The sequence below is a fragment of the Osmerus eperlanus genome, chromosome 25 (genome assembly GCF_963692335.1).
Source record: "Osmerus eperlanus chromosome 25, fOsmEpe2.1, whole genome shotgun sequence".
Classification (NCBI taxonomy): Eukaryota; Metazoa; Chordata; class Actinopteri; order Osmeriformes; family Osmeridae; genus Osmerus; species Osmerus eperlanus.
The window spans coordinates 10,151,163-10,177,469 of NC_085042.1; the positions used below are offsets into that span (position 1 = coordinate 10,151,163).

A 26,307-nucleotide genomic window follows, 5' to 3' on the forward strand; every position below is an offset into this window, starting at 1 on the left:
GGCTGGTTACAGGTTACATAAACAGGAGGTCACATCTAAGAGATTCCACACCCAGTCTGATACAGTCGGTATCAGATGGTATAAGAGGATTTTTCTCAAGTTAATCGGGACTTCCCAGGGCCCGTAGCAGTTTGCACAAATATGCAGTCAGTTGCTCAATGTGTTCCTGTAAATTGTAAGGTTTCCGAGAAGACTTCCCTATACGTGGCTGGGAGAGTGCGTGGCTGACATTCATTCACCCTGTCTGGTGATAGATTGATAATCCCGTAAAAATGTGCACGCTCACATTAACTATTGATGTCCCTGCCAAAGCTGATATCAAACTTGCGTCCCTGAACTGTTGTATAGTGGGTTAAGCAAGGGGAGTTTCTATAGCCTACTAGTGCATTGTGCGCAGCAAGCTTGAAAGAAAAAAAAGGGATATGAATAGGGGCCTGTGCCCCAGTACAGTTTTATGTCTAACAACGCCTCTGCTGGTTATAGTTCTGATTACCGCCGTGCAAATGTGGAGCATCACTGTTGATATTTACACTCATTCGTTGACATTCACTTCCACTTTATCTCCATCAAAAGATCATCTGTCAACATCTCTCCCTCCCTCTGTCTTTTTCTCTCCTTCACTCACAGTCAACTCTGTCTGTTTTTTTTATATCTGTCTCTCAACAACACTCTCTCTCTACCTCCTTCCTTTTTCCACAGAAGTTACCAGTAAGCTCCTCAGCACACATCTGTGTGAAAACAGAACACAAGTACTTCTTCCTTATTCTACTAGTTAGTGCTGCCACAGGGGAAGGTTTTTGCACCACCTCTCCTTTACGTGAGAATATGGTTTACCCACCTCCCCACACCGAGGACACAAGGATAATTGATTTTAAATTAATCTCTTTATTGAAAGGTTCTGTTAAAAAAATACAATTTGACAAATGTAACAAAACAGTAAAAAGTAAAAGAAATCTGTTCTAATGGAATTTGTTATTAGCTGCCCATCATGGTGTCCTATATTGTCCTGCCTCTGACGATAACTGCTAGATGTATATCTGTACTTCTAAGTAACAACATGGACTCGTGTCAGGTCAGGAACAGACGGAAAGTGCTTCAGTGGTGAAGAAGAAGAATCACATTTTAGATCTTATTCTGTCGGCCGTCTGAGTCAGCATGCTCCTCTATCCTCGACCAGGGCACCCAGCTCAGACTGCCTGTGGCTTCAAACCTCTGCAGCGTTTACCCTGCACACACACACACACACACACACACACACAGCAGAGGTTAGGATAACAGTAGTATTTTAGAACATGCTAGATACCATTATGTAAATATCATGTTGTTGATACAGGTATTGCTATGTAGTTACATGGTAGTTATGAAACTTTAAATGTTGTCCACAACTGTCAATTTCTCTTAACAACAGTTTTCTGTTCCGTTATATTGTGGTTCCATGTAGTTGTGTGGTTTTGCAATTACACATTGAGTTTCTCTGGAAGGTTCATCTTTGTTTAAACTGCTGAGTCACAAACTCTTCCTCATGATGATTCAACTATGTTTGTGGCTTTTGAGGTCTGAGGCTAGACAGCGATGACATGTTTGAGGTTTGTGGGATTTATATGGAATCTTGAATGAAAATTGATTTTTGGGATGTAATCTTGGATTAAATGAAGGTTTCTTCCTGGTTTTGCTCGTGAGCAGTGAGGTCAAGGGTCGTAGGTTTACCTGGAAGTTGGTGCTCCGACACTTCTTGGTCAGGTGGTCCACATGGTTGATGAGGTCTCTGACCCAGGGCTGGCCAGGTGTGGTACACAGGAAGCGGTTCTTCTTGGTCACAAAGCTACAAACACAACCAGCCAGTCACAGTCTGCATGGACGATGTTCTCATGTTAAACATGCACCAACCCCACAAGGTCCTTACATGACTGCGTCCAGCGAGCAGCCCTGGCCTCGGTGCTGGTGCTGGTAGCTTCTGACCAGCTGTCTGGGGATCTCATGGTCGCTCACCTTCAGACAGCAGTCCACCACCATCTGTCCCTGAGTCACTGAGAGGGAGGGAGGAAGAGGGAGAGAGAGGGATGGAGAGATTGAGAGAGAGAGAGAGAGAGAGAGAGAGAGAGAGAGAGAGAGAGAGAGAGAGAGAGAGAGAGAGAGAGAGAGAGAGAGAGAGAGGAGAGAGAGAGAGAGAGAGAGAGAGAGAGAGAGAGAGAGAGAGAGAGAGAGAGAGAGAGAGAGAGAGAGAGAGAGAGAGAGAGAGAGAGAGAGAGAGAGAGAGAGAGAGAGAGAGAGAGAGAGAGAGAGAGGGAGGAGAGAAGGAGAGAAGGAGAGAAGGAGAGAGAGAGGGAGGGAGAGAAGGAGAGAGAGGGGGAGGAGAGGGAGGGAGAGGGAGGGAGGGAGGGAGAGGGAGAGGGAGAGGGAGAGGGAGAGGGAGAGGGAGAGAGAGATGCAGGGCAAGGAGAGATGATGAGATTGTGCTTAATTTTGACATGCGTGGAGCTGGTGAAGGAAAGATCTCAGAGGTTAGTGAAGGGTCACACCTCACACTCGGTTTGTTTTGTCCGCATTGACAGTGAAAGGAACTGAATCTCTTGTGTTGGGTGTCCCAATCCTGACACATGATGCGACTGAGAACTGTGTTGTTTACTAAAACTAGATATGCAATACTCCCTCTGCCTAATCTGTTGGCACACACACTCACACAGACAAACTCTCAAACACACACAAAGTGGAGGATAACAGACAGGCATTATGGACAGACATTATTACACATGTACATACATTCATAAACGCTTAACTGCAGTGGAGTTGTAGTGAGGTACTAACGATCATGTTCATGTTGACAGAACAGAAAAGAATCAATAATGCATTCAGTCTGTCTGGGGCTTTCCTGTAACCTTTAGAACACTGCAGTGAGTTGCACCACGGATTGTTACATAACACACACACACACATCTACAAGCACACACATACATACATATACACATACACATAATCACTTTGTAATGCCCACACACAGAATATTACTGAATAGTGACAAAGCTAAATCTGTCTTGTTTGCCTGCCTGCCTGCCTGTCTGTCTGTCTGTCTGTCTGCCTGCCTGATCTGCCTCCTGATCTGCATCCTCATTCATGCATGGTTGTTCAAACAGTATGATACTTCAAACAGTATAATTTCAATCAACTATCATTTCACAGTTTGACATAATTACAAGATTATCATCATTACATTTGACAACGCAATGCAGTGTACCACATAAAGTACCCATGTTTGACATCAACACTCACCAGTTAGGAAGCAGAAGAGGAGGGCACAGAATAAGAGTTTGTACACAGCAGCCATGACTAGTCACTGATAACCTGTAAAGAGAGATTTCAGTTACTGTTTGTGGGTAAGAAGACGTCTTTCCTTCTACAACGGCACAACAGTGACCTCTGCTCACTTGAGTGTGTGTCCTTGGTCGTCTGAGCTTGGTGATGCTGCTGGACTCTGCTTCGGACTCCCCTCACACACACACTTTATATGTGGTCTAGGTTTCAGTTTGACTCACCCCCCTCAGACATTGGATACCTATTTACTTCCCTTAGGACAAAACAACTGGGGGAATTCCATCTTTGTTGTTTGTTAGTTTTTTTAGATAAGTTATTTCATCATTAGATTCTTTACCAACATGTTTGCATGTAAAACTATTTATCATGTTCTTAGCATTCAGCAATGGTCGTAGAAGTCATGAAAGATAGATTTGTTTTTTTCATTCAGAGATTAAATCCTTCTATCTGGTATTTGATTTCTATATTTTTTTGGGGCAAATGACATAAAAAAGTTCCTGGAGTGTGTGGTATTTTTTTTACAGTGTGCATGGTTTTTGAGCACAGTCAATTCATATTTTCTTTGGAAGGAGCATCAAATCAGGAAGTTATCTTGCTGTGCAGAGCCCATATCGTAATGTTCCCTAAAAAATACTACTCAAGAGTCAAGAAGTGTGTTTGTGAGAGTATGTGAAACGTCTTGTGATGGCACGCAGGAAAGTCAGCGACACATCATTATTAGTCATTATTACAGTCGGTTATCCAGTCTTGAGGTTTCAGAAATCTCAATAGGAAGCACCTCTTTAGTGAGAAAAAGTTTCAATATCAATGGAAACCTTTTGTAGTACACAGTGAAAACCCACAGCATTCATCCCTTTGATGAGAATAGCAATGCCTTTTTAGTCAGTAGTTGAAATAGAACTTGTTTTCTTATCAGGAGTAATATGAATATACACATTCACTATTTGCATCTATCAAGATAGACTGTAACAGCATATAATGAATCTGATTTGACCACAGAGGTGTGTGTTTGCCTTACAACTAAAGTTTTGTTTTCATGGAAATGGTTTTCTGATGTGTTTCTCCTCAGCCACAGTCAGAATTCCCCTGATCTTGCTGACCTTGCTGCTCTTTTTGGAAACAGAACGAGAAGAGGACAAACCAGACACTGCTACTGAGCAGAATTTGTTGGCACCAGGCCACAGTGTAATGTCAAACTCCACAGTGAGAGTGACTGTGAGACAGAAACAGGAATGTGATGGTCCCCGACCCTGACCTCAGCTGTACTGACCTCTACAGGATGCAGAATGACATTCACATCCCTTAAGGACAAAGCCCTGGGGACTGGAACAAGTCTGGTCCATAACTGATGAGAAACACATGCAGCCTTCATGGTAAGGTGATGTGCGTGAAAGTGGTTATTGGACTTTAGGGGGAAAGGGAAATTGTGAAATATTTAGTTTAAATGGTAATAGGAGATTAGATTTTGTGTGTCTAGGCCTAGATATGCCTGTTCAAATTATTTATTCCTGTGAATGTAGGAATTATTTAACAAGTTTTTTTCTTTTTTCTTCTTGTAGAGTTGTAGTTTAGAAAGGGGTTCAAAAGCTTTCAAGCATGTGAGACAGTGTACTGTTTGTGAAACGTGCAGTAGCGTGCAAACGGGAGGTAGCACATGCCTGATTAACCTGTTTCTGACTTTTTATTGTGTCTCGTGCAATGTTTGTCACATTTTACATTTTATTAATTTGTTCTTGTCTAAAGAATCCTGAAAATATCAAACTAAATGAGTGTATCAATATAATTATGTTTTTATTATGTGATTATTCTGAATAATGTGACAAAATGTGGCAGTTCAGTAATGTGCTGATGATGTAGTGTGAGTGGGTCATATAGAGAGCAGAAACACAGAAATTATAGATTTGATAATGACATTTTATGTCCAAAGTTACTTGAAATGTACATTTTGAATGCTTTACATAAACACATATTACAATATTACAAATTGTATAGTTACATTTACATTTAGTCATTTAGCAGACGCTCTTATCCAGAGCGACTTACATTAAGTACAGGGACATTCTCCCCGAGGCAAGTAGGGTGAAGTGCCTTGCCCAAGGACACAACGTCATTTGGCACAGCCGGAGAATCGAACTGGCAACCTTCAGATTACTAGCCCGCTTCCCTAACCGCTCAGCCACCTGACTCCCTGCACATACAGTGCAACTATACAAAAACAAAGCTTATCATTGGTGAATAAAAAAGCACAACAAAGTACTCATGCTTGTATATTGACATGGCCAAGTGCAAACTAGCAAACCAAAAAAAAAAATGTTTCGGCATAAAACCATATTCTAAAACCTTGTTTACCATATAACTTTTGCAACCTATATGAATTCACTGTCATGATAAAGGTGAAATGATTTGAAATCTTCAATCGTCAAGGGGTTCCTGATGCATGCTCCCCTCCCTGCTCTCCTCTCCTCCTGTGTTTAAACCAGTTCTGTATGCTCCCCTCCCTGCTCTCCTCTCCTCCCTGCTCTCCTCTCCTCCTGTGTTTAAACCAGTTCTGTATGCTCCCCTCCCTGCTCTCCTCTCCTCCCTGCTCTCCTCTCCTCCTGTGTTTAAACCAGTTCTGCATGCTCCCCTCCCTGCTCTCCTCTCCTCCTGTGTTTAAACCAGTTCTGTATGCTCCCCTCCCTGCTCTCCTCTCCTCCCTGCTCTCCTCTCCTCCTGTGTTTAAACCAGTTCTGCATGCTCCCCTCCCTGCTCTCCTCTCCTCCTGTGTTTAAACCAGTTCTGTATGCTCCCCTCCCTGCTCTCCTCTCCTCCCTGCTCTCCTCTCCTCCTGTGTTTAAACCAGTTCTGTTCAGGTTCTGGAAAACAGGAAGACAGGCATAAATAAAACACCTCAAAATTGGGTAAATCAGAAGATAAGTTTAACTACTCAAGTAGAATAAATAACAACAGGTAGTTCCAATGAGAAGAAGGAACTGATGAACGGATTGCAATCCCAGCAGTGTTTGTTAAGAATCAGTAGATGTTGATGTTTACCTGTCATGTTGAGCTGCAGAAGCCCCCTGATGCCTCCGGTCCACGAGGGAGATGTAGCCTGCCACCCACCTGCTCTGGCTGGGGTGAGGGGTGCACAGTCTCAGACCATTCTTTGTGATGAACCTGGAAACGCCCCAAAACAGATAATAATCAGAATCAGAATAAAGTTTAATCGTCAAGTAAGTGTACAAAAACAAGGAATTTACTGCGGTGGGAAATGATAACATATTTATTTAGCAGAAGCTTTAATACTGCGTCCGCTTATTATTATTATTATTCATAATCTAAAGCAACGTACAGTGGAGGGAGATTTGAACCTGAGACCAGGCCGCATCTAAATAACATGAATTTCCTATGAAGCGGGATTTTCGGTTTGCATGGATTGGCACTTACACAGTGGCATCGATCTGACAGCCCTTGTCTGTAGTCTGGAGCAGGTAGGCCTGGACCCTGATGCGACGATTGAAGGGGATGTCTGTGCTGGTCAGACAGCAGTCCACAGGCACGTCAGAGAAAGCTGGGGAGACAGGAGGGTTAGATATGATTAGGGATGGATGGAGACAAGACACCACTGTGACCAGGAGGAGGAGGAGGTGGAGGAGGAGGAGGAGGAGGAGGAGGGGGACAAGGATGAGGAGGAGGAGGAAGAGGAGGAGGAGGAGAGGAGGAGGAAGGAGGAGGAGGAGAGAGAGAGAGAGAGAGAGAGAGAGAGAGAGAGAGAGAGAGAGAGAGAGAGAGAGAGAGAGAGAGAGAGAGAGAGAGAGAGAGAGAGAGAGAGAGAGAGAGAGAGAGAGAGAGAGAGAGAGAGAGAGAGAGAGAGAGAGAGAGAGTGAGTGAGTAAGAACAACATGACATTTCAAGCTATTCTCCTCCAGTTGATTTACAGTTGCTCGTAAGACACAGGACCTCTGTGTGCCAAATGGAGTTTAGAAACACGGGGAATAACACCCGTTTACAAGAAATCCTCCATCACTGGAACAGTTGCTTGGACTGGACTTCCTAGAGATTTCCTGTGGTCATGAGCTATGGGACATGCTAATACTCAAACTGTTTCACACTGAAATGTGGGTAATATTTATCCCACAACGAAAACATAAAATCCCCTCAACTAGTTTCAGCATTAGCTATGGTCTACCTGAAGTGTGAGGTGTTTGTCTTACCTGCTGTGTAACTCATGCAGACGATCGCAGCGAGGAGGAGGAACGCCAGTCCAGATGCCATGGTGAGCTCGAGGGTGCAGATGTTTCAGGTGAAGGTATGTTTGTTTAAGGAAGATGATGTGAGCCCAAGTGAGGATGCTCAGGTGTTTATATACACACACCTGGACTTTCACTTTCATTCTTATCCGAAATAGGTAAGACTCCACCTCCAGCATCTCGTAAACTAAAACAATTACCTCCACCCCCACCTCTCCACCCCCACCTCTCCACCCCAACATCTCAATTTTCCACCTTCTTCTCGATGTCTTGTTTCAACACGTTTCTCCTTTTTTTTCTTTGACCTCGTATCTGATTAAACATTCACGGAGAGTGAGAAGTTGAAAGCACTGTACATACATTGGATTGTTTTGGCTCTATAAAAATGGAAGCTGCATTCTTGGTTGTGTGATGCTTGAGACAAGTATCTTTCACATAGGTCCATGACAGATCTTTATCTTCCATATTTCGCAGCACTACTGAAAATGTTAAAGATTTTCCCGAAGGTGACATTTTTCCCTTCTGCTGTTGTCTTGAGTTGTGTGTCCATCATTTGATGTGAAGGTGCCTCTAAAGGTGCCAAACTATTCATCACAACAAATTTAATTTCCCTTCTTAAGTTTTTAGGGAAGCGATTCTTCCCCATTTCGATGTATTCTCTCAGGAAACAGGAACCAGAGCACCATGTCCACTGCACAGTGTGGCTGATTAGCTAATACAGAAACATTATCTGACTGCTGTCATGCAGGTGTTGTTGATGCAATGTAGTATTCATTTGAGTATTCTGAGTAAGACGTTAGTACTGTCTGATAAGTGAAATGAAATCCTTACCTGACAAACATGCTGCTAGTTGTCCTTAATATTTCCTTCAAGAACACAGGCCTATCTTCAAAGACCCAGACACAGTGGAAACCAGCTAAATTCTACCTGTTTTGCATGCTGCTAATTGTAGTTTAAATTGTTTTGCATATGTGTATACATGTTTTTTATTTGGGTTAAAAGCTCTGTCAGAGACCAGACCAGACCAGACCAGAGCAGACCAGAGCAGACCAGAGCAGGCCAGACCAGACCAGACCAGACCAAGCCAGACCAGAGCAGACCAGAGCAGAGCAGACCAGAGCAGAGCAGAGCAGAGCAGGCCAGACCAGAGCAGGCCAGAGCAGAGCAGACCAGACCAGACTAGACCAAGCCAGACCAGAGCAGACCAGGCCAGAGCAGGCCAGAGCAGACCAGAGCAGACCAGGCCAGAGCAGACCAGAGCAGGCCAGACCAGAGAAGACCAGAGCAGACCAGACCAAGCCAGACCAGAGCAGACCAGGCCAGAGCAGAGCAGAGCAGAGCAGACCAGAGCAGAGCAGACCAGGCCAGACCAGAGCAGGCCAGAGCAGACCAGAGCAGGCCAGACCAGAGAAGACCAGAGCAGACCAGACCAAGCCAGACCAGAGCAGACCAGAGCAGACCAGAGCAGACCAGAGCAGACCAGACCAGAGCAGGCCACAGCATACCAGACCAGACCAGGCCAGAGCAGGCCAGAGCAGACCAGACCAGATCAGATCAGACCAGGTCAGGTCAGAGCAGGTCAGAGCAGAGCAGAGCAGATCAGATCAGACCAGAGCAGGCCAGAGCAGGCCAGAGCAGACCAGATCAGACCAGATCAGGTCAGGTCAGGTCAGAGCAGATCAGAGCAGATCAGGTCAGAGCAGATCAGATCAGATCAGATCAGACCAGACCAGAGCAGGCCAGAGCAGACCAGAGCAGACCAGAGCAGGCCAGAGCAGGCCAGAGCAGGCCAGAGCAGACCAGACACGGCCTGAAGCTTCAACTGTAACAGGAGAGATGTGGCACAGGGAGGGGGATCGTTTGGTTCTGAATGCTTGGTGGCTAATGTTGCAGAGCTGGCTTCAACTGTGAGATTTAGACACAAAGACAAGATTAAGAATCTCGGTGTGCTTGATGTTCTGTAGCTGGGCTTGTTTCCGATCACCTTTAAGTACAAGCTTACAAACATTATGATTAATCGCTTCATATCACAAAGACCCTTGTCTGCAAGTCCTTTCAGCAGGACATGAACTGTTGATAGAGACTTTCAGCCCAAATTATGTCTATTATTTAGCTCACATAAATACTTATACAGACATAAACCTTGTTTTAAATAGTGAAGATTAGAGCTTGAATTCCATGCTGGAGTATTGAAATGGCCCCATTTCCAGTAAATGACTAAAAAAATGACTAAATGTAATACAAGTCCCTCCACACCTCCACACGCACACACACTTTTTATGAGATTTGAAATGGCTCTACAGTAAATGCTTTAGCATGAACAACCATTTTTCAACCAGGCATGTAATATATTAACAATAACTTTTTACACTACGTAACACGGTCTGGGTACCGACTTTATTGCACAAGTCTGAACATCATTGTGGGGTGTTGGTTAGTTTTGATGTCTTCACACACACAGTAGCCAACCTACCCCACCTACCACACTGCCAGGAAGACACATCCTGGAACAAGATGACATCTCTCCCTGGGGGGACGAGAGAGGGCATGTTTTCTCAAGCATGTATGTGTGTGCGTCTGTGTCTGTGAGTGTGTGTGTGTGTGCGTCTGTGTCTGTGAGTGTGTGTGTGTGTGTGCGTCTGTGTCTGTGAGTGTGTGTGTGTGTGCGTCTGTGTCTGTGAGTGTGTGTGTGTCTGTGAGTGTGTGTGTGTGCGTCTGTGTCTGTGAGTGTGTGTGTGTGTGTGTGTGCGTCTGTGAGTGTGTGTGTGCGTCTGTGTCTGTGAGTGTGTGTGTGTGTGTGCGTCTGTGTCTGTGTCTGTGAGTGTGTGCGTCTGTGTCTGTGTCTGTGAGTGTGTGTGTGTGTGTGTGTGTGCGTCTGTGTCTGTGAGTGTGTGTGTGTGTGTGCGTCTGTGTCTGTGAGTGTGTGTGTGCGTCTGTGTCTGTGAGTGTGTGTGTGTGTGTGTGTGTGTGTGTGTGTGTGTGTGTCTGTGTCTGTGAGTGTGTGTGTGTGTGACCTTGACATTTTGCAATGTTCATTTTCTTAGAAATGTTCCTTTGCAATGTTCAGAAATGTTCCTACTGATTAGTCACAGAAAGACATGAGGGTTGACTGGGAATTAGATATACAGGTACATTCAAAGAAATACATATGTACAAATGTGTTGAGTTGATTTTCTCTGAACTTTATTGTTTGACATGCAGTGATGACGAAATGTGCTTACGTAATGAACTGTGTTTTTCTTTGTTTATTTTTGCCTATTGTATTATCAAGCACTTCCAGTAATCTGTTCTTTACGCTCGGGAGAGTACCAACTGAGTGCCAAATTTCAGGAAAACGAAAGTTTGAACTACCCACATGTGTGTGTGTATGTGTATGTGTAAGTGTGTGTTCTGAGGTCTAAAAGAGTAGATTTGAGTACATGAAAGGTGTGAATATGACCTTTTTTAAATAAATTACTTGGTCAATGTAAATTTCACTATTCATGTATGTATGATGTATTATGTATTTTAGTTAAGATCAGCCTGCCCAGAGACTACGGGTGAAAATTATCTCTTGAGCTAAAACCTGGTACTATGCATCTCTCCTCTTGAGGTTAATGTTTATTGTACGCTGTCCCTGTTTCTTTAAATAAATAAATAAAATAAATAAACTGAGGCCAACTGCTGTTTGACTCCCACTCAAAATAACATGTCTGTGTGTTTTACGAGGGTTAGGGTCTCGTAAAACTTATTAGGCTCTGTCCTAATCAGTCATGATCGGGGGATTCTGTTCTTCTGCAAGTCTTTAAAAGGAAAACACAGAATGAAACTTGACACAGTTGTAGTGCGCCTGGGAAGAGATAAAAAAAACAATTCAATACTTCTGTAACTTTGGTTCTTAGATCAAATCATTGTATCATTATAAACTTCAAATGCTATTTTAATCATGTCCATCTAAGAATATTGAGCATTTCCATGGATCAATGAGCAAATACTTAACCCCCCCCCCCAAAAAAAGAAAAAGATTTTGGTTCTATTTTCTATCGGTAACATATTTTTGCTTGGTTCAACCATGCAGAATTTAGACAGTTGTTGTCTAGATTACGCTTGTTTAAATAGAAGGTTATGGAGGTTTGTAGCAGGCAGCCACAACAGGCATACACCTAATCCATTTTATTGACAGTGACCGTTCCACTGTTGTTGCTGTGTTGAAGCCTAAGACCACCGCTGCCACCCAGTGGTCACTTTAAGAGAACAATACTCCAGATAAGACTTGTATCAGAGTTCATTTTAACAATTGTTTTGTTAAACTTCAAATTTAGCCCTTATTCTACTCCTCGGATGATATTTATGGATGGGTTGTTGGAGTCAGGTGGCTGAGCGGTTAGAGAATCGGGCTTGTAATCAGAAGGTTGCTGGTTTGATTCCTGGCCGTGTAAAATGACGTTGTATCCTTGGGCAAGGCACTTCACCCTACTTGCCTCAGGGGGAATGTCCCTGTACTTACTGTAAGTTTCTCTGGATAAGAGCGTCTGCTAAGATGACTAAATGTAAACTGTTGTCTAATACAGCCTACAATTGCACATTCCTTGGGCACAATTAATACTTTTTTGTTATAAACATGAAGCATAAAACGGCTTGTGAGAGATTCAGAATTCATTCTACTCATAAAAAAATAAGTATCAATCACATGACAATAGTGTTTGAATAGTTGGCTACCTTATTGTCTGCTTGGTACAGGTACTCTATCTCAAGAGAAAAGGGTAGGCTGTGCATGATATAGCGACACTGTTTGGACTAGAAAACAAAACCACATACAACTATAACCTTCTCAATGTTATGATATTTTTCCATCATCTTTGTGTCTGTCTAATTTCTCTTTTTATAACTGAGAATGTACAACTGGAAGTTAATCTGCAGCCTTCTTCCATTATCATGAACATCAACCTTGTTTGTTTGTGCATCAGAAAAGGGGCTGTGGTGAACATTTGAATTTATTTTCCTTTGATTATTTTAACAAAACATAGCTGACTACCTAAAACGTAGTTTTTCCAGTTTTTCTCAATTGCTAAAACACTAAAACCCATTGGCTGAACAAAGTTCTAAGTTGCCTGAACTCATGTAGCTAATTGTGCCTGTCTGTTGTCAATACCTTAAACCATTTCACATGGTAAAACACAATTTGCAGATCTCACTTAGACTGTTCAGCAAAACTCTAAACACATTCTCATTTTTAAAACACATTCTGCACTCTAATGCACATGTCATCCATACTGGTAAACACAAATGGCAACAATCAAATACAAATAGAGAAAACATGTCATTGACTAAACACAACCACTAAAATTTGATTTCACTTGTTTCAAATGATGTGACACAACCAATATAAGCCAGTTCAGAGAGCAAACAGGTTGTTGAAGGTGGGAAAATATTGCTTGTGATGTCGACAAAGTGCTCTGGCCTAACCCAGCCCAAAGACAAGAAGAAGCACATTGATCACGTGTTTACTCCTTTGATTTTTGTCCCTTTCAGTATTGTATACTGTAGTACAGTGCATTGTAGGCTGTATACTGTACAATGAACAAATGGTATGGCCCTGAACATTGTGCTTTCCATTTGTTACAGTAACAGTACTGACTGCTCAATAGATTTTGACTGGTTGCAGGTTCATATCAACAAAGAACAAGAGTGAGTTGTGAGTAGTGAGATGCAGGGTACAGTACTGTATAGGGGTACAAGGAGGAGAAAGAACAAAACAATTGCAAAGAGCAAAGCAGAGTAGTAATTTCTGATCAATTTTGAGCTACTATGATAGAACATGTTTTTGTTCATCAAAAGACAATGACGGATAAATATGAAATATCTTTTGAGATTACGTAAAAATGTGTTTTCTATTTTTTGGTGTATTGTTTACTGACTGCTTGATAGTGTATATAATTTTGATCACTTTGTTTACGCTTCTTTCCCTAGAACTACGTCTGTGAGTGGAACCCACCAGTCTCTTCCAGTCAGTCATCCTGTTGCCGCACTGTATTCTGGGAACACACAGAACATTCAAGATGGCGGCGAGCAGGAGGCTGCACAAGGTAAATCTTCTGATATCCCTTTTTTCATATGTATGTAACCATTGGGGGCTTAATGGGATAATAATGTATTCGCAGATCACACAACGCAACTTAATTGAGACATGTATTGTCCTCTGAATGTGTGGTCGACCAAACGTGTTGAAAAACCAACCCGCTAAAAGCGAGAAGTCACTCTTTAGCCATCTCGCTAGCTTACGCCGTTAGCTAAATATTTAGGCAGGGAAGCACCGGCAATTTAGGCCAGAGATTGATAGACCGGTTTTCAGGATCAGGGAAGTAATTGGCCAGCTAGCTAGTTAGCCTGCGACGTTGTTAACTGAAATTTAACACAAAGGAAGGCAGTAGTGTAAAACTGAAAACTCGTCATGATGTAATAACGAACGTTACTCTCTTTTAGCTATATCTAACCTGTAGTGTGGCTAGCTAGGTAAACAACCGTTGTGGTAAATAAACCGTACTTTCGGATGACTAGGCTGTCCGAAATAAAGATGGGGAGTAGCTAGCGAGGTTAACTAGCTGGTTTCACGTATTCAAACAAACCACTTTCGCTAATCAGGCTATCCAGACCACGTTAGACAAACGTTTAGCTAGATGTTTCAAAACTAACCATGTAACGCTTTAGCAAGCCATTTCACTGAGCCAGGTCATAATTATTGACAGGAAGTACTGTCATATCTTTAGTCAAATCATGCCCAAATTCTTAGCACGCTAACTACCAGTTAACATTAGCTACCTAGTTTGTTAACTACCCGTTTTTGTTTTTGTGGGACACGTTTTGGTCCGCTTTAGTTGGACTTGATTATAATATAGCTATCCGTCACAATTTCGCTAATATCTGGGTGTGGACCTGAAACTTGACATCATTCAAGCGAACGTTAGCTAGCAAGCTAACGTGCTAGTATCGTTTTCGTGTAATCAAAACCGAAACATGAACTAAATCCGCAATATCGATGATGTCGTCGCTAACAAATGTTATTAATAGTAGCCCAACATTAAGTGAACAGTTTAATTGAAAGTCTGTTTTCATATTTTTTCTTATCCAACTTAAACATGACACAGTCCATCTCTATTATTTAACAAGCTAGCCTCATTGTCTCATATTGATTTGATGCTAATGCCTTTCTTGGCCTCCTTGAAAATCGCCTTTTAAACAAGCAAACACTTCCATTTAAACAAGCAGATTTTTCGTATTGAGATGTTAATTGTATTTTTTTTCTTGTCATCCTCCCTCTCAGGAACTTGACGAGATTCGCAAGTCTGGAATGAAAAACTTCAGAAACATTCAAGTTGACGAATCAAACATATTGACATGGCAAGGCCTTATTGTCCCTGTAAGTGAAGTCGTAGTAGTTTGAAAATGAGGGGCAAACTGCCATGACTAGATTATTTCATTACCTCGGCAGACATTTTGCAGGTGTCATTTGCGGTACTTATTAACCATGGTTTATTGTGTACACTTCCTCATTACAGGACAACCCTCCTTATGACAAAGGAGCGTTCAGGATCGAAATCATCTTTCCTGCCGAGTACCCCTTCAAGCCCCCCAAGATCACTTTCAAGACAAAGATCTACCACCCCAACATCGACGAGAAAGGACAGGTGTGCTTGCCTGTCATCAGTGCAGAAAACTGGAAGCCAGCCACCAAAACTGATCAAGGTGAGCAAGCGAAATAAGAGGAGTCTTTTCTGTCCACACTAGCTTAAATGGTCCATAGACAGTGTTGATAGAGGGCAGGGGTGGCCAGACTTATCACTCAATGCCACACAAAGAATAAAGTTTAAAAAAATATATATATATTTTTTGTCACTTGAAGTTGTTCTGTGGCCATAAGTGTCACATCAAATATATGAATCTCCATCATTTCCATGATATTGGAAGTAGAAAAACAAGGGCACATTATTTTAGTAGTCCCATAAAATTGGAATAAACCAGTTATGAGCAGGCTGTAGGATGGCCTTGAAGCTGTTCCCGACCAGAGCGAAGGGTAGTGCACTTAGTCTCTGGTGAATAAACACCAAAGAATATGTCACTGCGTTGTTTGTTGCCCTCATAGCAAAAACAGTTTAATTTTACGAGCCTCCTTCTGACTGTTTAAGGGGTCTCACTCCAGCCTAATTTGACTGACTTAACTTATCTTCCTTTTTTATTTCATTTTTCTTCGTTAGTCATCCAGTCCCTCATCGCCCTGGTCAACGACCCTCAGCCGGAACACCCCCTCAGGGCCGACCTAGCTGAGGAGTACTCAAAGGACCGTAAAAAATTCTTTAAGAACGCAGAAGAGTTTACAAAGAAACATGGCGAGAAACGGCCAATGGACTGATCACATGACGAGTGTCTAGCCCTCTGATCTCTCTGTTTCCCTCTCACTCACCTGCCCAAGCAAATATCTTTCTCCAACATCCTTTCCTCCCTCTCTCCACTCCTGTCCCCCCACACTTCTCCCTGTCCTTCCCTCACACTCACATGCTCCCCAGCCAGCCCCCCAGCAGCCCAGGAGCAGCCCCCCAGCAGCCCAGGAGCAGCCCCTCTGAGCGTGGCCAAGTTAGCCTCAGCCTCCCCTCCTCCAGGACTCTCTGTGGATCAGACAGGTTCCTCCTCCTGGTGACACATAGCTTGAGGCTGTTACTAACTTTCTACTATTTTCTTAAATCAAAAAAAAAAAAAAAACATGAAAAAAGTGGTTAGAGGACTTTGTGTAAGATGGCGCACTAGGCATTAAAAGATATATAGAAGGAAAATGCAGATATACAATGTTTTAGTTTGAAAAGAGGTTAAAAGGAAGAACCACAGCTCGGTAGTCCATCTTCTTTGATGAGTTTTCTCACAGAGGGTCAAGTTGTAACCCTGATATTCATTTTCCCTCTAGTTTCATCTGACATGCTCTGTCACACCCAGAAAGAAAATGTCTTACTGAAAACCAGAAGACAGCCCTCTAGAGATCTAGGACCAGGAGGTGTGTGGTGCAATGTTTCTTTTCCTGTTCTGACTACTTCTCTGCTTCTGAAGTTGCACTGTATTCTCTGGAACAAGCCCTCCCTCTCTGTAGTTCGTTACCCATCTAGACCAGACTCAACATGGCAGCCTATACACCAACTCTGTTATCAATTACATTGTTTCATAAAAGATTGAAAAGGAAGCCTACAAACCTTGTGTGATTGATTTAAGACATGACACTCCATTTGACAAAAGGCTTCATCTGTTGAAAACAGATAAGCCCTTGTAACCGCTTACACTAATTCGAATCAGGTTCTTATATTAGATTATCTTACTGCTGATTAGCTATGTTTTGGACAAAACATTTTTATTTACATTCTGTGAGGCTTCTTCCTGGTTTGGGTCCCTAAAACTACAAGACCCAGGGATCAAAGGCAATCGTTTGTTCACTAAACAACGTACAAACTATTGGCTCTTCACATTTGCTTGCTGCCAACAAAGCAGGAAGTGGAAAGGCGAGTAGATCCTGTTGTCTGCCATCCAGGCTGCCCGTTTAAGTAATGCACCTGGTGTCACAACACATCCATAGCATTCAATTGGACCTCTTAACACCTTGCTACAGGGGTAGTCAGTGGTAGGCTTCTTCGCTTGATGCCCCTACAAAAGGGACTTGCCTAATGATTTGTGGTTTGAGGAGAACCATGGTAAAGGTTCCCTGCAGATCCTTCCACAAGCCCCTGGGCCCTACTGGGGGGGCTGTCCACAGGCATGGTTGGTGGGGATGTGGCCAGAAGGCCAGTGTAAGAGCTGTATGACTTGGGCCAATATTTCCTAATAAAGATGGCTTACCATTTGGCCTCACTGTCTAGGTGGTTGTGATGGTCATGTTTGATGTGTGAATGGGCTGGAAAAGCTTTTATGTCAAATCAGTCCCTCAAAAAATATTTGAGAGACAGTTCAAACACAGCAAGTATGTGTTTATATCATACACACATGTAATGGAAGATTTAGCTTGAGAGAGGTGTGGTTTGGTTCTCAATGACTACCCCAAATCTTAGGAAAGATGTAATGAAGTCATCTTAGATCATATGGTCTTCTACCCTGGTCTTAAAGACCCACTGTTCTGTATGTTAATGTTTCCCTCTACCAACACACTTGATTCAAATGAAGGGGTCATTATCAGGCTTCTGCAAAACTTGATAACTACCCATTCATTTGAATCAGGTTTGTTGGAAGAGGGAAACGTCTAAAACATTCAGGACAGCGGGGTTGTAGACCACTGCTCTAAGATGACATGCTGCCTCACGTTTGATGTAAAAGTCCACCACTAGGTGGGGCAACATTAAACACGCCACACAACCTTCCAAGATTCAAGATTCCCTAAGCAAAGAGTTTTCTGTAAAAGCCTTTGCATATACCAGTCATGCTTTCAGATCCATTTGGACAGAGGGGACACCAGACAGGATGTCTGCCATCTTCCCGTAACAAAATATGAGTTAACGGTTGGTTCATAGTGGTGATAACATTTACATTTATGCATTTAGCAGCTTGTATCCAGAACCAGTTCCAAGAGGGAGCTTCACTGTGCAAGTGCACAGGTCACTGAACATAACGAGATAGCCCCATTTAGTTAAATAGTTAACATTTACTTAATAAACGTGCCACGCTATAATTCCCTGCCTGGCCCTGCCTGGCCACGAGTCATCATTACTGCTGCTTATCTGTCCAAGGCTTCTCCTTCATGCCCATGTCAGAAGCTGTTATCAGGTCTGTTTGGCTCATAAACACATCTTCTGATACCTTTGTACAGTAAACTGTAGTTGTTTGGCTGGTAGTTTGCTGTGCAGTGGCAGTGTAGTTTTGAGTGGACTTCACCAAACATTATCCATTAGGTTTAGTCTTGTGAATCCTTAAACAACAATCCTTTCTGAACATGTTTTACATATTAGCAGACGGTGTGGATAAGAGCGTCTGCTAAAATGACAATGTATTACATAAGACAATCATTGAGGCTTTCGACTTGTAACATTTATTAACATTATTATAAGTTCTTCCAGTTTTGCATTTAATACAAACTCGGCTACAACAAACATACGGCTACAACTGATATTGTATAAATACTCCTGTCACACAATCTTTTATAAAATATAAGAGAATTATTCAAATCAGTGTTAATGCATGGTTATGTAAACATATGTGATGGGTCTGTAAGAGCCGTAGTCACGCTCCGTCTGACAAGGTAGTTCGCCACTCACGGGATTTGAACGCTCAGCCTCCGACTTGCCAAGCGTGACCACTACCAACTATGTCAAAGAAAAGCTATCTCTTCTTTGACACGGGGGGCCTCTTACATACCTGAGGAGTGAGTTTCACGGTTCTCACTCCGTTACAATATAGGATGTCATATTAAAATATAAGTTATAACCAGAATGTGTAACTTTGGCAGTTGAACTTCTGGATGACATCAAGATGTGCAGCTAACTGAGGTTTTGTTTGGTTGTTTGGTGCTCATTTGTACTCACCTGAGATGAAACAACTGTTGCGCTAAATCAATCTAAAGAGACTGTGCCTGTATTGTGCCTTAAAAACACTAAAGATTTAGTGATGAACTTATTGTCATGGCTATGGTCGCCCAGTTATCCACTGTCAAACTGTTTCCTTACTTCTTTGAGCGACACATGACATTGTAGTGTAGGTCAAATTCAAATAAACCGCCACTGGCTTTATCCCTTGATTTGACATCACTGATCTCAGAAAGGTCATCCTGTCTAGATTCCTGTCATTTTACTTTCCTTCATGTTTAAAATGTATGGTGCTGCCAAACAGGAGGGGATGAGATTATTTCAAGATGCAGGAAATAAACCCCAGAGATTCAGCCCGTGTGCTATGGGACAAGCGTGGGCAGCCTGTGTGCAGCCCGTGTGCAGCCTGTGTACAGCCTGTGTGCAGCCTGTGTACAGCCTGTGTGCAGCCTGTGTGCAGCCTGTGTGCAGCCTGTGTGCAGCCTGTGTGCAGCCTGTGTGCAGCCTGTGTGCAGCCTGTGTACAGCCTGTGTACAGCCTGTGTGCCTACTGGAACATGGTGCTGTGCTCAAAATGAGCCTGCAGGCAGAGTCCAATCTGCCTTAATCTATTTAATCCCAGGGGCCTAAAGAGATTAGCTCAGGTAAATGTGTCAATCCCTCTAACCCAATCCCTAGTTCCTGAGAACTGGGGAAGGCTAGAGTGGAACTAGTGCTATCCTACTGGACCTAACTTACTCCTTACTGATTACACTATCAACTGATGCCTCCATAAACATCTTCATCGGGACGGAATCAAGTCAAGTTTGGTGCATAGAGGCGGGTGGGGCTGGAGGTCAGGTGTGGGCCTGTGGGAGGTCACAGGTCCTTGAAGGCACACAGCTGGATCCTCTCCTGGGAGTAGAAGTCCAGGAGCAGTGGCTGGGTCAGGGTGCTCAGCTCCAGCTGCCGCTCAGCCGAGCAGGAGAATTCGTCGGGGCCCTGCCCACAGCCTCCCTCCTGCGGGCGGCTGGGGTACCCAGGATGCACCATGAGTTCAGCCGTCAGCGGGGCCCGCTGGGCCGCAGAGAAGAGGGAGGAGGAGGAGGCCACGCCCCCATGTCCTACAAGGGGTGAGAGATGCCCCTCCATGGCGTAGCCCAGGGCCCGTTTGAGGTTGGGGAGGGACATGTTCTGGCCCATGGTGGTAAGACCTAGGTACACGTCAGGCCACCTGGGAAGCCGGGGTCACAGGGTCAGGTAGGATGGGTAAGGCTCTGTGGTAAAAACCTCTACAAGAAGGGGCGTTTCTGACAAATTGGTTTACACACACACACACACCTGATGCCGTGGCGACGGAACACGGGAACAGCCTCCTGTGCATCCTTCTCAACCTGAGTGTAGAAGTGTTGGAGAGGCGGGCTCAGCCAGGAACATGCGTGCAGGCCTGCCTCCACTGGAACACGTGTGTACAGGATCCCAAACTCAGACAGCACCTGTGCAAACACCTCCCGCACCTCTGGAACACACGCACACGCACACACACACACACACACACACGGTTCATGTCTTTGGATTAAGTTCTGTTTAATGGATCTGTACTGGTCAGACAGACAGTTCTCTGCTGGCAGTCTGTCCTCCAGATGGAGGCAGCCTGGTCACCAACACATGCTCAGTACACTCCAGAAGCTTTGTCTGCAGCATGAACACAACAAACATACCATGCAATACCTAAGCAAGTATCATATTTACTAAAACACCAAAAATAGAGTGGTAAGAATAAACCCAAAATATATAATTAGGTTCTACCTCATCTTATCCCTTATGTTATCTTCGGGTCATTCTGACCCATCAGTCATTGTGACCCACCGTCGTATTGTGACAACTTTACCGCATACAAAAACAAAGTGAAGCATTTTCTTTTAACCGTCGGGCTGTCTCAGACCCCCCACACTGTGAAGGTTAAAAGAAAATGCTTTTATTTGTTTTTGTAATGGGTAAAATTGGGTAAACACAACAATGGTTCATTGTGAACCTTTGGGTCATGTGACCCGAAGGCAGCACAAGGGTTAAACCAATAACCAGTACCATGTTTTATGGACAATACACAGTAAATATCATCCAACAAACTTTTTGCACAATTCCCCTGCACTGGCCAAAAACACCCAGAGTAATATAAATAAAAGAAAATGCTAATTTAATTGTCACAATACAGCATGTGAATCAGCCCAACCCAGACATGTGGTCAGACGTGTGATCATGTGTCTGTTTGGCCTGACTCAGGGTCAACAGAGCGATACTGAGTGAGGCAGATAGGAAGTTAAGAGCCAGCGTCACATTATCTAAGGGCACGCCACAGTGAGGCATCTCACAGAAGCATCATACATAAGTGGGCCAGCTAACTTCTATAAGCTATTTATGCATGAAGCCCACAGACACACAGCATAAATGGTGTTTCTGTGTCCACAGACACACAGCCTACATGGTGTTTCTGAGCCCACAGACACACAGCCTACATGGTGTTTCTGAGCCCACAGACACACAGCCTACATGGTGTTTCTGAGCCCACAGACACACAGCATACCTGGTAGCACATGCACATGCTGGTGGCCGTCCATGTGACACGGCAGGTGACCAATCAGCTCCTCGAACAGCCTCACCTGTGCCCTGAGTTCCAGCTCCACCTAGACACAGGCACACACACATACAGACACAGGCACACAAACAGAGAAGTGAGAAACTGCCAGAGGCATAGTTATAAACACCTGCCATATGTGTATACTCCCAGATGTAAGACAACACCACCTCACAGAGTAACTACACCTTCGAAAGGAGAACAGCAGAACCTGTGTAGAAGCTCTTCCTCCTTCAGGGAACACAGTAGAACTACACCTCAATACAGCTGATCTGTTTTCATCATCTGTCCATTACCAAAACCAGTCTGGGCATTTAAATGTTATGCTTTATGAATTATCACAGTGAAAATATCAGCTCTCACTGGAGAGGTTCGCAACCGAATGCAAAGCCGCTGGGATGCGAATCAGCACCTCCAAATCTGAGGCCATGGTTGTCGACCGGAAAAGGGTGGAGTGCAATCTCCGGGTCGGGGAGGAGACCTTGACCCAAGCGGAGGAGTTCAAGTATCTCGGGGTCTTGTTCACGAGTGAGGGAAGAATGGAGCGCAAGATCGATAGGCAGATCGGTGCGGCGTCCGCAGTGATGCGGGCCCTGCATCGGCCCGTCGTGGTGAAGAAGGAGCTGAGTCGAAAGGCGAAGCTCTCTATTTACCAGTCGATAAACTACGTTCCTACCCTCACCTATGGTCACGAACTGTGGGTAGTGACCGAAAGAACGAGATCGCGAATACAAGCGGCCGAAATGAGTTTTCTCCGCAGGGTGTCCGGGCTCTCCCTTAGAGATAGGGTGAGAAGCTCGGTCATCCGGGAGGGGCTCAGAGTAGAACCGCTGCTCCTCCGCGTCGAGAGGGGCCAGTTGAGGTGCCTCGGGCATCTGATCAGGATGCCTCCTGGACGCCTCCCTGGTGAGGTGTTCTGGGCACGTCCCACTGGGAAGAGGCCCCGGGGAAGACCCAGGACACGCTGGAGGGACTATGTCTCTCGGCTGGCCTGCGAACGCCTCGGAGTCCCCCAGGAAGAGCTGGTGGAAGTGGCCAGGGAGAGGGAAGTCTGGGCCTCCCTGCTTAGGTTGCTGCCCCCGCGACCCGACCCCCGGACAAGCGGCAGATAACGAACGAACAATGAAAATAGGAGTCTAGTGATATTTAAGATGTTATTTCCAGTCATGTTAGTACAACAGACAACAGCTATGTAAAGTCTGCTTAGTTGCCATTTGGTTGTCAATGTTAACAATAATTATGAAAATCAAGTCACCTCTGCCATGTTCAGCTGGCCATTCTGTAGTGCTTTGCGGAAGCCCATCTTTCCAAGGAAAAAGCCATCATGGTTCAGAAGGGTGGAGGATCTCTGCTTGAGACTCTGGCAAACTGGCACTCCTTCAGAGAGGTTGGCGTGGAGACCGATGGGAATGTGGTGTCTGCAGTGAGGAATATTGTGAGAGTCAGGACTGCTACGTAGATATCACAAAAGATCAACTAAAGCTGGTTATTGTACGTCAAGTTACAGTTAAGCAATCGTATTTATGTTAAGAATTTGAAGATTTGTAAGTGCCACCTAACCAACATTAAAGTTGAAACGTCTGTTGACCTTTTAGTTAGGCATGTATAACAAAAGTCTGGGGTATATCAATATTTTAGATAAAGTATATATAAGTGTCACACATTAGCAAAAAAACGAGTAGTCTATGGCTAGATACGTGGCTTCAATTTACCTTTTGGCCAGAACTCCGGCTTCCTCCGCCGCGGAGGCGTTAACCAATAATGACACATTGGAAATGCCCCCAGCTTGGAAACAATCCACTATACCCTGGTTCCTCTTCGGACAATACCCAAAATCATCTCCCGTCACCACCAACTTGACTTTGGGCTGTGGCATGGTCTCTTAGCTTTTGGAAAAAGTAACCAAGTCAACGTTGAGCCGGCTACTTTGTTTCAAGCGCTTTTCAAAAAATATGGCAAGGAGCCAGCTATGACTCACGTAACTAGATGCATATCATAGATTTTATGAAACACAAGACCACATGACCTTTTAATGTTAGACTGAATAACAAGCAGAACACAAGACTATTCATAAGCTTAGATTGCCTCACATTATCCTCGTCAGCAACACAATAGTTAATATATTCCTGACATTACTTTCACGTACAGGCTAGGCTATACGCCATTCCATAAATACAGTTCACGTAAGTAGCCTATCATTAGAATCGCAGTTTCGTGTCTATAACAGAAAGAACTACAACTTGCATCGGATCCACATGAAGCTTGCTTAGTGGTCCTTTCATTGTACCCAGAGCCATAGAAAAAGAGAGTTGCGACACTTCCATAGACTCCCATTGTTATCGAGGAATGCGGAAGTAAAGCGTGTCACATGCGACCTGTAGTTCCAAACATTGCATTTTCCACCGTTCAACCCCATTCATTTTCAGTGTCTCCGAAGCAAGTTAGCTGGTAAATTGATGAAAATCCTTCATTTTTTCATATTTTTACCACCACATATCAATTGTTATTAGTAGTATTTCATATAGCTAGCTTTAGATAAAGTTTATCGTAAGATTATAGCTTGTTTGATTCGAAACGCAGTTAGAGCTAGACGGTCTAGCTAGTATCTAACATAAGCAACACTTTTACTGAAGCTAGCTAGAGAGCACGTGTATCATAACCAGAAGTCAGTTGGCTTATAGTCTGTCAAATTAGTTCTAATTATTGGTGTTCGTTGGCATACAAAGTAAGTCTTCTATATATAGCTCTTATTAGCCTAGTTAGTAGAGCTAGCAACAATGAATTGCAAATGAAGTGGTCCGAAGCAAGTTAGCTGGTAAATTCACGAAAATCCTGCATTTTTTCATATTTCGACCACCACATATCAATTGTTATTAGTAGCATTTTATATAGCCAGCTTTAGTTAAAGTTTATCGTAAGCTTGTTAGATTCTAAATGCAGTTGGAGCTAGACTGTAGGTCTACGTAAGCAACACTTTTACTCTAGCTAGCTGTACATGTATCATAGCCAGAAGATCACCGGATCACTACAAACAAAAGGAGTGGAAGAACACAGGACATATTGTACAATAAAATGTTTTATTGAATGCAGTTGGTTGCCTTGTTTATTCTGTTCTATTTACCAAACTCCTTTCTTGTCTTAAATTGAGCAGTTGCTGGTGATAATGGTTAGATTCAACTTGCATCAAGTACTACAAATATAAGTGTTGTTAATGTGGTAGGCTAAATTGTAAGTGGGCTGATGAATAAACGTTTAACAAGACCCATTTACTTCAACCGTCTAAGGTTAAACGTTAAGTGGAACAATATAGTCCTCATTAGGCCACTGTTTGGTATGTACAGTATGGTACAGTACCGTTTGTACAGTAGAGCTAGCATAGCCATTTCTAGCTCTGCTTCACAATATTGCGTTTTGTATAAGTTCATGTAATACATACATGTTAATAAAGTATCAGACATACATGATACAACACACCAGTAACCAATTGACATTATGTGTTAATATACCGAAAATGTCCGTGAATCGAGATGGTGCTGCTGTCTGTCCCGCCGAAAACCATTCAAACAGGTTGACAGCAGTGGGGGTTTTGTTTAACTACAGGGAGCTACCGGAACCACGTGACAAAAAAGCTCTAGCTTTTTTCCTGTGTTTCACTGGCAGTGAGTGTTCACAATGTTGTATTTCACTCCATTCTACACCAAACACGTCAGGGAGGACTGCCTTTTGTAGATACGAGTCTGCTGAAGATAGCCAGAATATCGGATTTCTTTAACCGAGCCTGTTTCATTCATCATTTGCCTGAGAAAGCGACTTCCGTTGGCCAGCTTCATTGAAAACCATTCAAACCGGTTGACAGCAGTGGGTTTTTTTGGAACTACAGCGAGCTACATGAACCACGTGATCACGTGTCGGCGAGATCAAAGCGTGTCGCAACTCTTTTTCTATGGCTCTGATTGTACCCAGTCCTCAACCAAGCGAAAAGGAAGACAACTTGCCGCCACTTAAAGACTAGCATTCTATATGAGTTCTACATTACCTTCACAAAATCTAAATGACTAAAAAATATACTTACATTTGTATGAGAATGATATACAGAGTAGCATACAGGCAGGCCTACATGTCACTTGTTGCTACAAATTAAATGGGCGGACAGAAACACGACTAGTCTCTGAGATGAGTGAATTAACCATCACCTACGGTAAGATTCGAGATGGGAAATGGAATGCTCTGCAAATATCGTAACAAATACTCATCTTACCCATTTTAAGACACGCGTTTGGCCATTAAATATCTGAAGACGGCCACAACGATGAAACAATACGACCACACAATACGACCACTGTTGTTGTATTAATGCATTTCAATGATCAACGAATTACTTCAATTTATGGCGACCTCGTGTGGACACATTGTGCACCTCTTGTGGACATTTTTTTGTGGCCAAAAAAGAAATCGGAACTGCAGCCTCTAACTACTGCAGCCTCTCAGTACTGCAGCCTCTCACTACTGCAGCCGCTCACTACTGCAGCCTCTCAGTACTGCAGCCTCTAACTACTGCAGTCTCTCAATACTGCAGTCTCTCAATACTGCAGCCTCTATGTATTGCAGCCTCTCACTACTGCAGCCTCTCACTA

General features: G+C 43.6%; 3 protein-coding genes across 5 annotated transcripts; 1 reads left to right on the top strand and 2 right to left on the bottom strand.

Moving 5' to 3' along the window:
• Positions 1-865: 865 nt before the first annotated feature.
• On the bottom strand, positions 866-3,485 carry LOC134011910 (eotaxin-like). 2 transcript variants are annotated; one of them, XM_062451451.1, is made up of 5 exons: positions 3,423-3,485; positions 3,268-3,339; positions 1,904-2,027; positions 1,708-1,822; positions 866-1,226 (listed from the first exon to the last, which is right to left on the bottom strand). In XM_062451451.1, the coding sequence occupies exons 2-5, from the start codon at positions 3,320-3,322 to the stop codon at positions 1,188-1,190; spliced, it is 333 nt and encodes a 110-aa protein (XP_062307435.1). In that variant the 5' UTR covers positions 3,323-3,339; positions 3,423-3,485; the 3' UTR covers positions 866-1,187. The 2 variants fall into 2 exon arrangements, with proteins under 2 accessions (XP_062307435.1, XP_062307434.1); XM_062451450.1 differs by lacking the exon at positions 3,423-3,485 and having other exon boundaries at positions 3,268-3,416.
• Positions 3,486-13,484: 9,999 nt separating this feature from the next.
• Positions 13,485-16,303, top strand: ube2l3b (ubiquitin-conjugating enzyme E2L 3b). The gene is made up of 4 exons (XM_062451254.1): positions 13,485-13,603; positions 14,839-14,934; positions 15,074-15,260; positions 15,770-16,303. Exons 1-4 carry the CDS (start codon positions 13,577-13,579, stop codon positions 15,922-15,924), a joined length of 465 nt encoding a protein of 154 aa, XP_062307238.1. The 5' UTR covers positions 13,485-13,576; the 3' UTR covers positions 15,925-16,303.
• Positions 16,304-18,544: 2,241 nt separating this feature from the next.
• On the bottom strand, positions 18,545-26,245 carry ydjc (YdjC chitooligosaccharide deacetylase homolog). 2 transcript variants are annotated; one of them, XM_062451252.1, is made up of 6 exons: positions 25,932-26,245; positions 23,386-23,559; positions 22,929-23,091; positions 21,623-21,722; positions 20,380-20,557; positions 18,545-20,272 (listed from the first exon to the last, which is right to left on the bottom strand). In XM_062451252.1, exons 2-6 carry the CDS (start codon positions 23,547-23,549, stop codon positions 19,918-19,920), a joined length of 960 nt encoding a protein of 319 aa, XP_062307236.1. In that variant the 5' UTR covers positions 23,550-23,559; positions 25,932-26,245; the 3' UTR covers positions 18,545-19,917. The 2 variants fall into 2 exon arrangements, with proteins under 2 accessions (XP_062307236.1, XP_062307237.1); XM_062451253.1 differs by lacking the exon at positions 25,932-26,245 and adding an exon at positions 25,746-25,853.
• Between the last annotated feature and the right edge of the window lie 62 nt (positions 26,246-26,307).

Bases quoted from the DNA above. Each gene is read 5' to 3' on its own strand.
- ydjc (XM_062451252.1), bottom strand. From the start codon at position 23,549: ATGCCACAGCCCAAAGTCAAGTTGGTGGTGACGGGAGATGATTTTGGG. The intron at 23,092-23,385 runs GTAAATTGAAGC...TCCTCACTGCAG, and splicing joins GCCGGAGTTCTGGCCAAAAG to ACACCACATTCCCATCGGTC. The intron at 20,273-20,379 runs GTGTGTGTGTGT...CCGGCTTCCCAG, and splicing joins TTCCGTCGCCACGGCATCAG to GTGGCCTGACGTGTACCTAG.
- ube2l3b (XM_062451254.1), top strand. From the start codon at position 13,577: ATGGCGGCGAGCAGGAGGCTGCACAAG. The intron at 13,604-14,838 runs GTAAATCTTCTG...CCTCCCTCTCAG, and splicing joins CGAGCAGGAGGCTGCACAAG to GAACTTGACGAGATTCGCAA. The intron at 14,935-15,073 runs GTAAGTGAAGTC...TCCTCATTACAG, and splicing joins GGCAAGGCCTTATTGTCCCT to GACAACCCTCCTTATGACAA.
- LOC134011910 (XM_062451451.1), bottom strand. From the start codon at position 3,322: ATGGCTGCTGTGTACAAACTCTTATTCTGTGCCCTCCTCTTCTGCTTC. The intron at 2,028-3,267 runs GTGAGTGTTGAT...CCTCCCTCTCAG, and splicing joins CCTCTTCTGCTTCCTAACTG to TGACTCAGGGACAGATGGTG. The intron at 1,227-1,707 runs GTAAACCTACGA...GTGTGTGTGCAG, and splicing joins GTCGGAGCACCAACTTCCAG to GGTAAACGCTGCAGAGGTTT.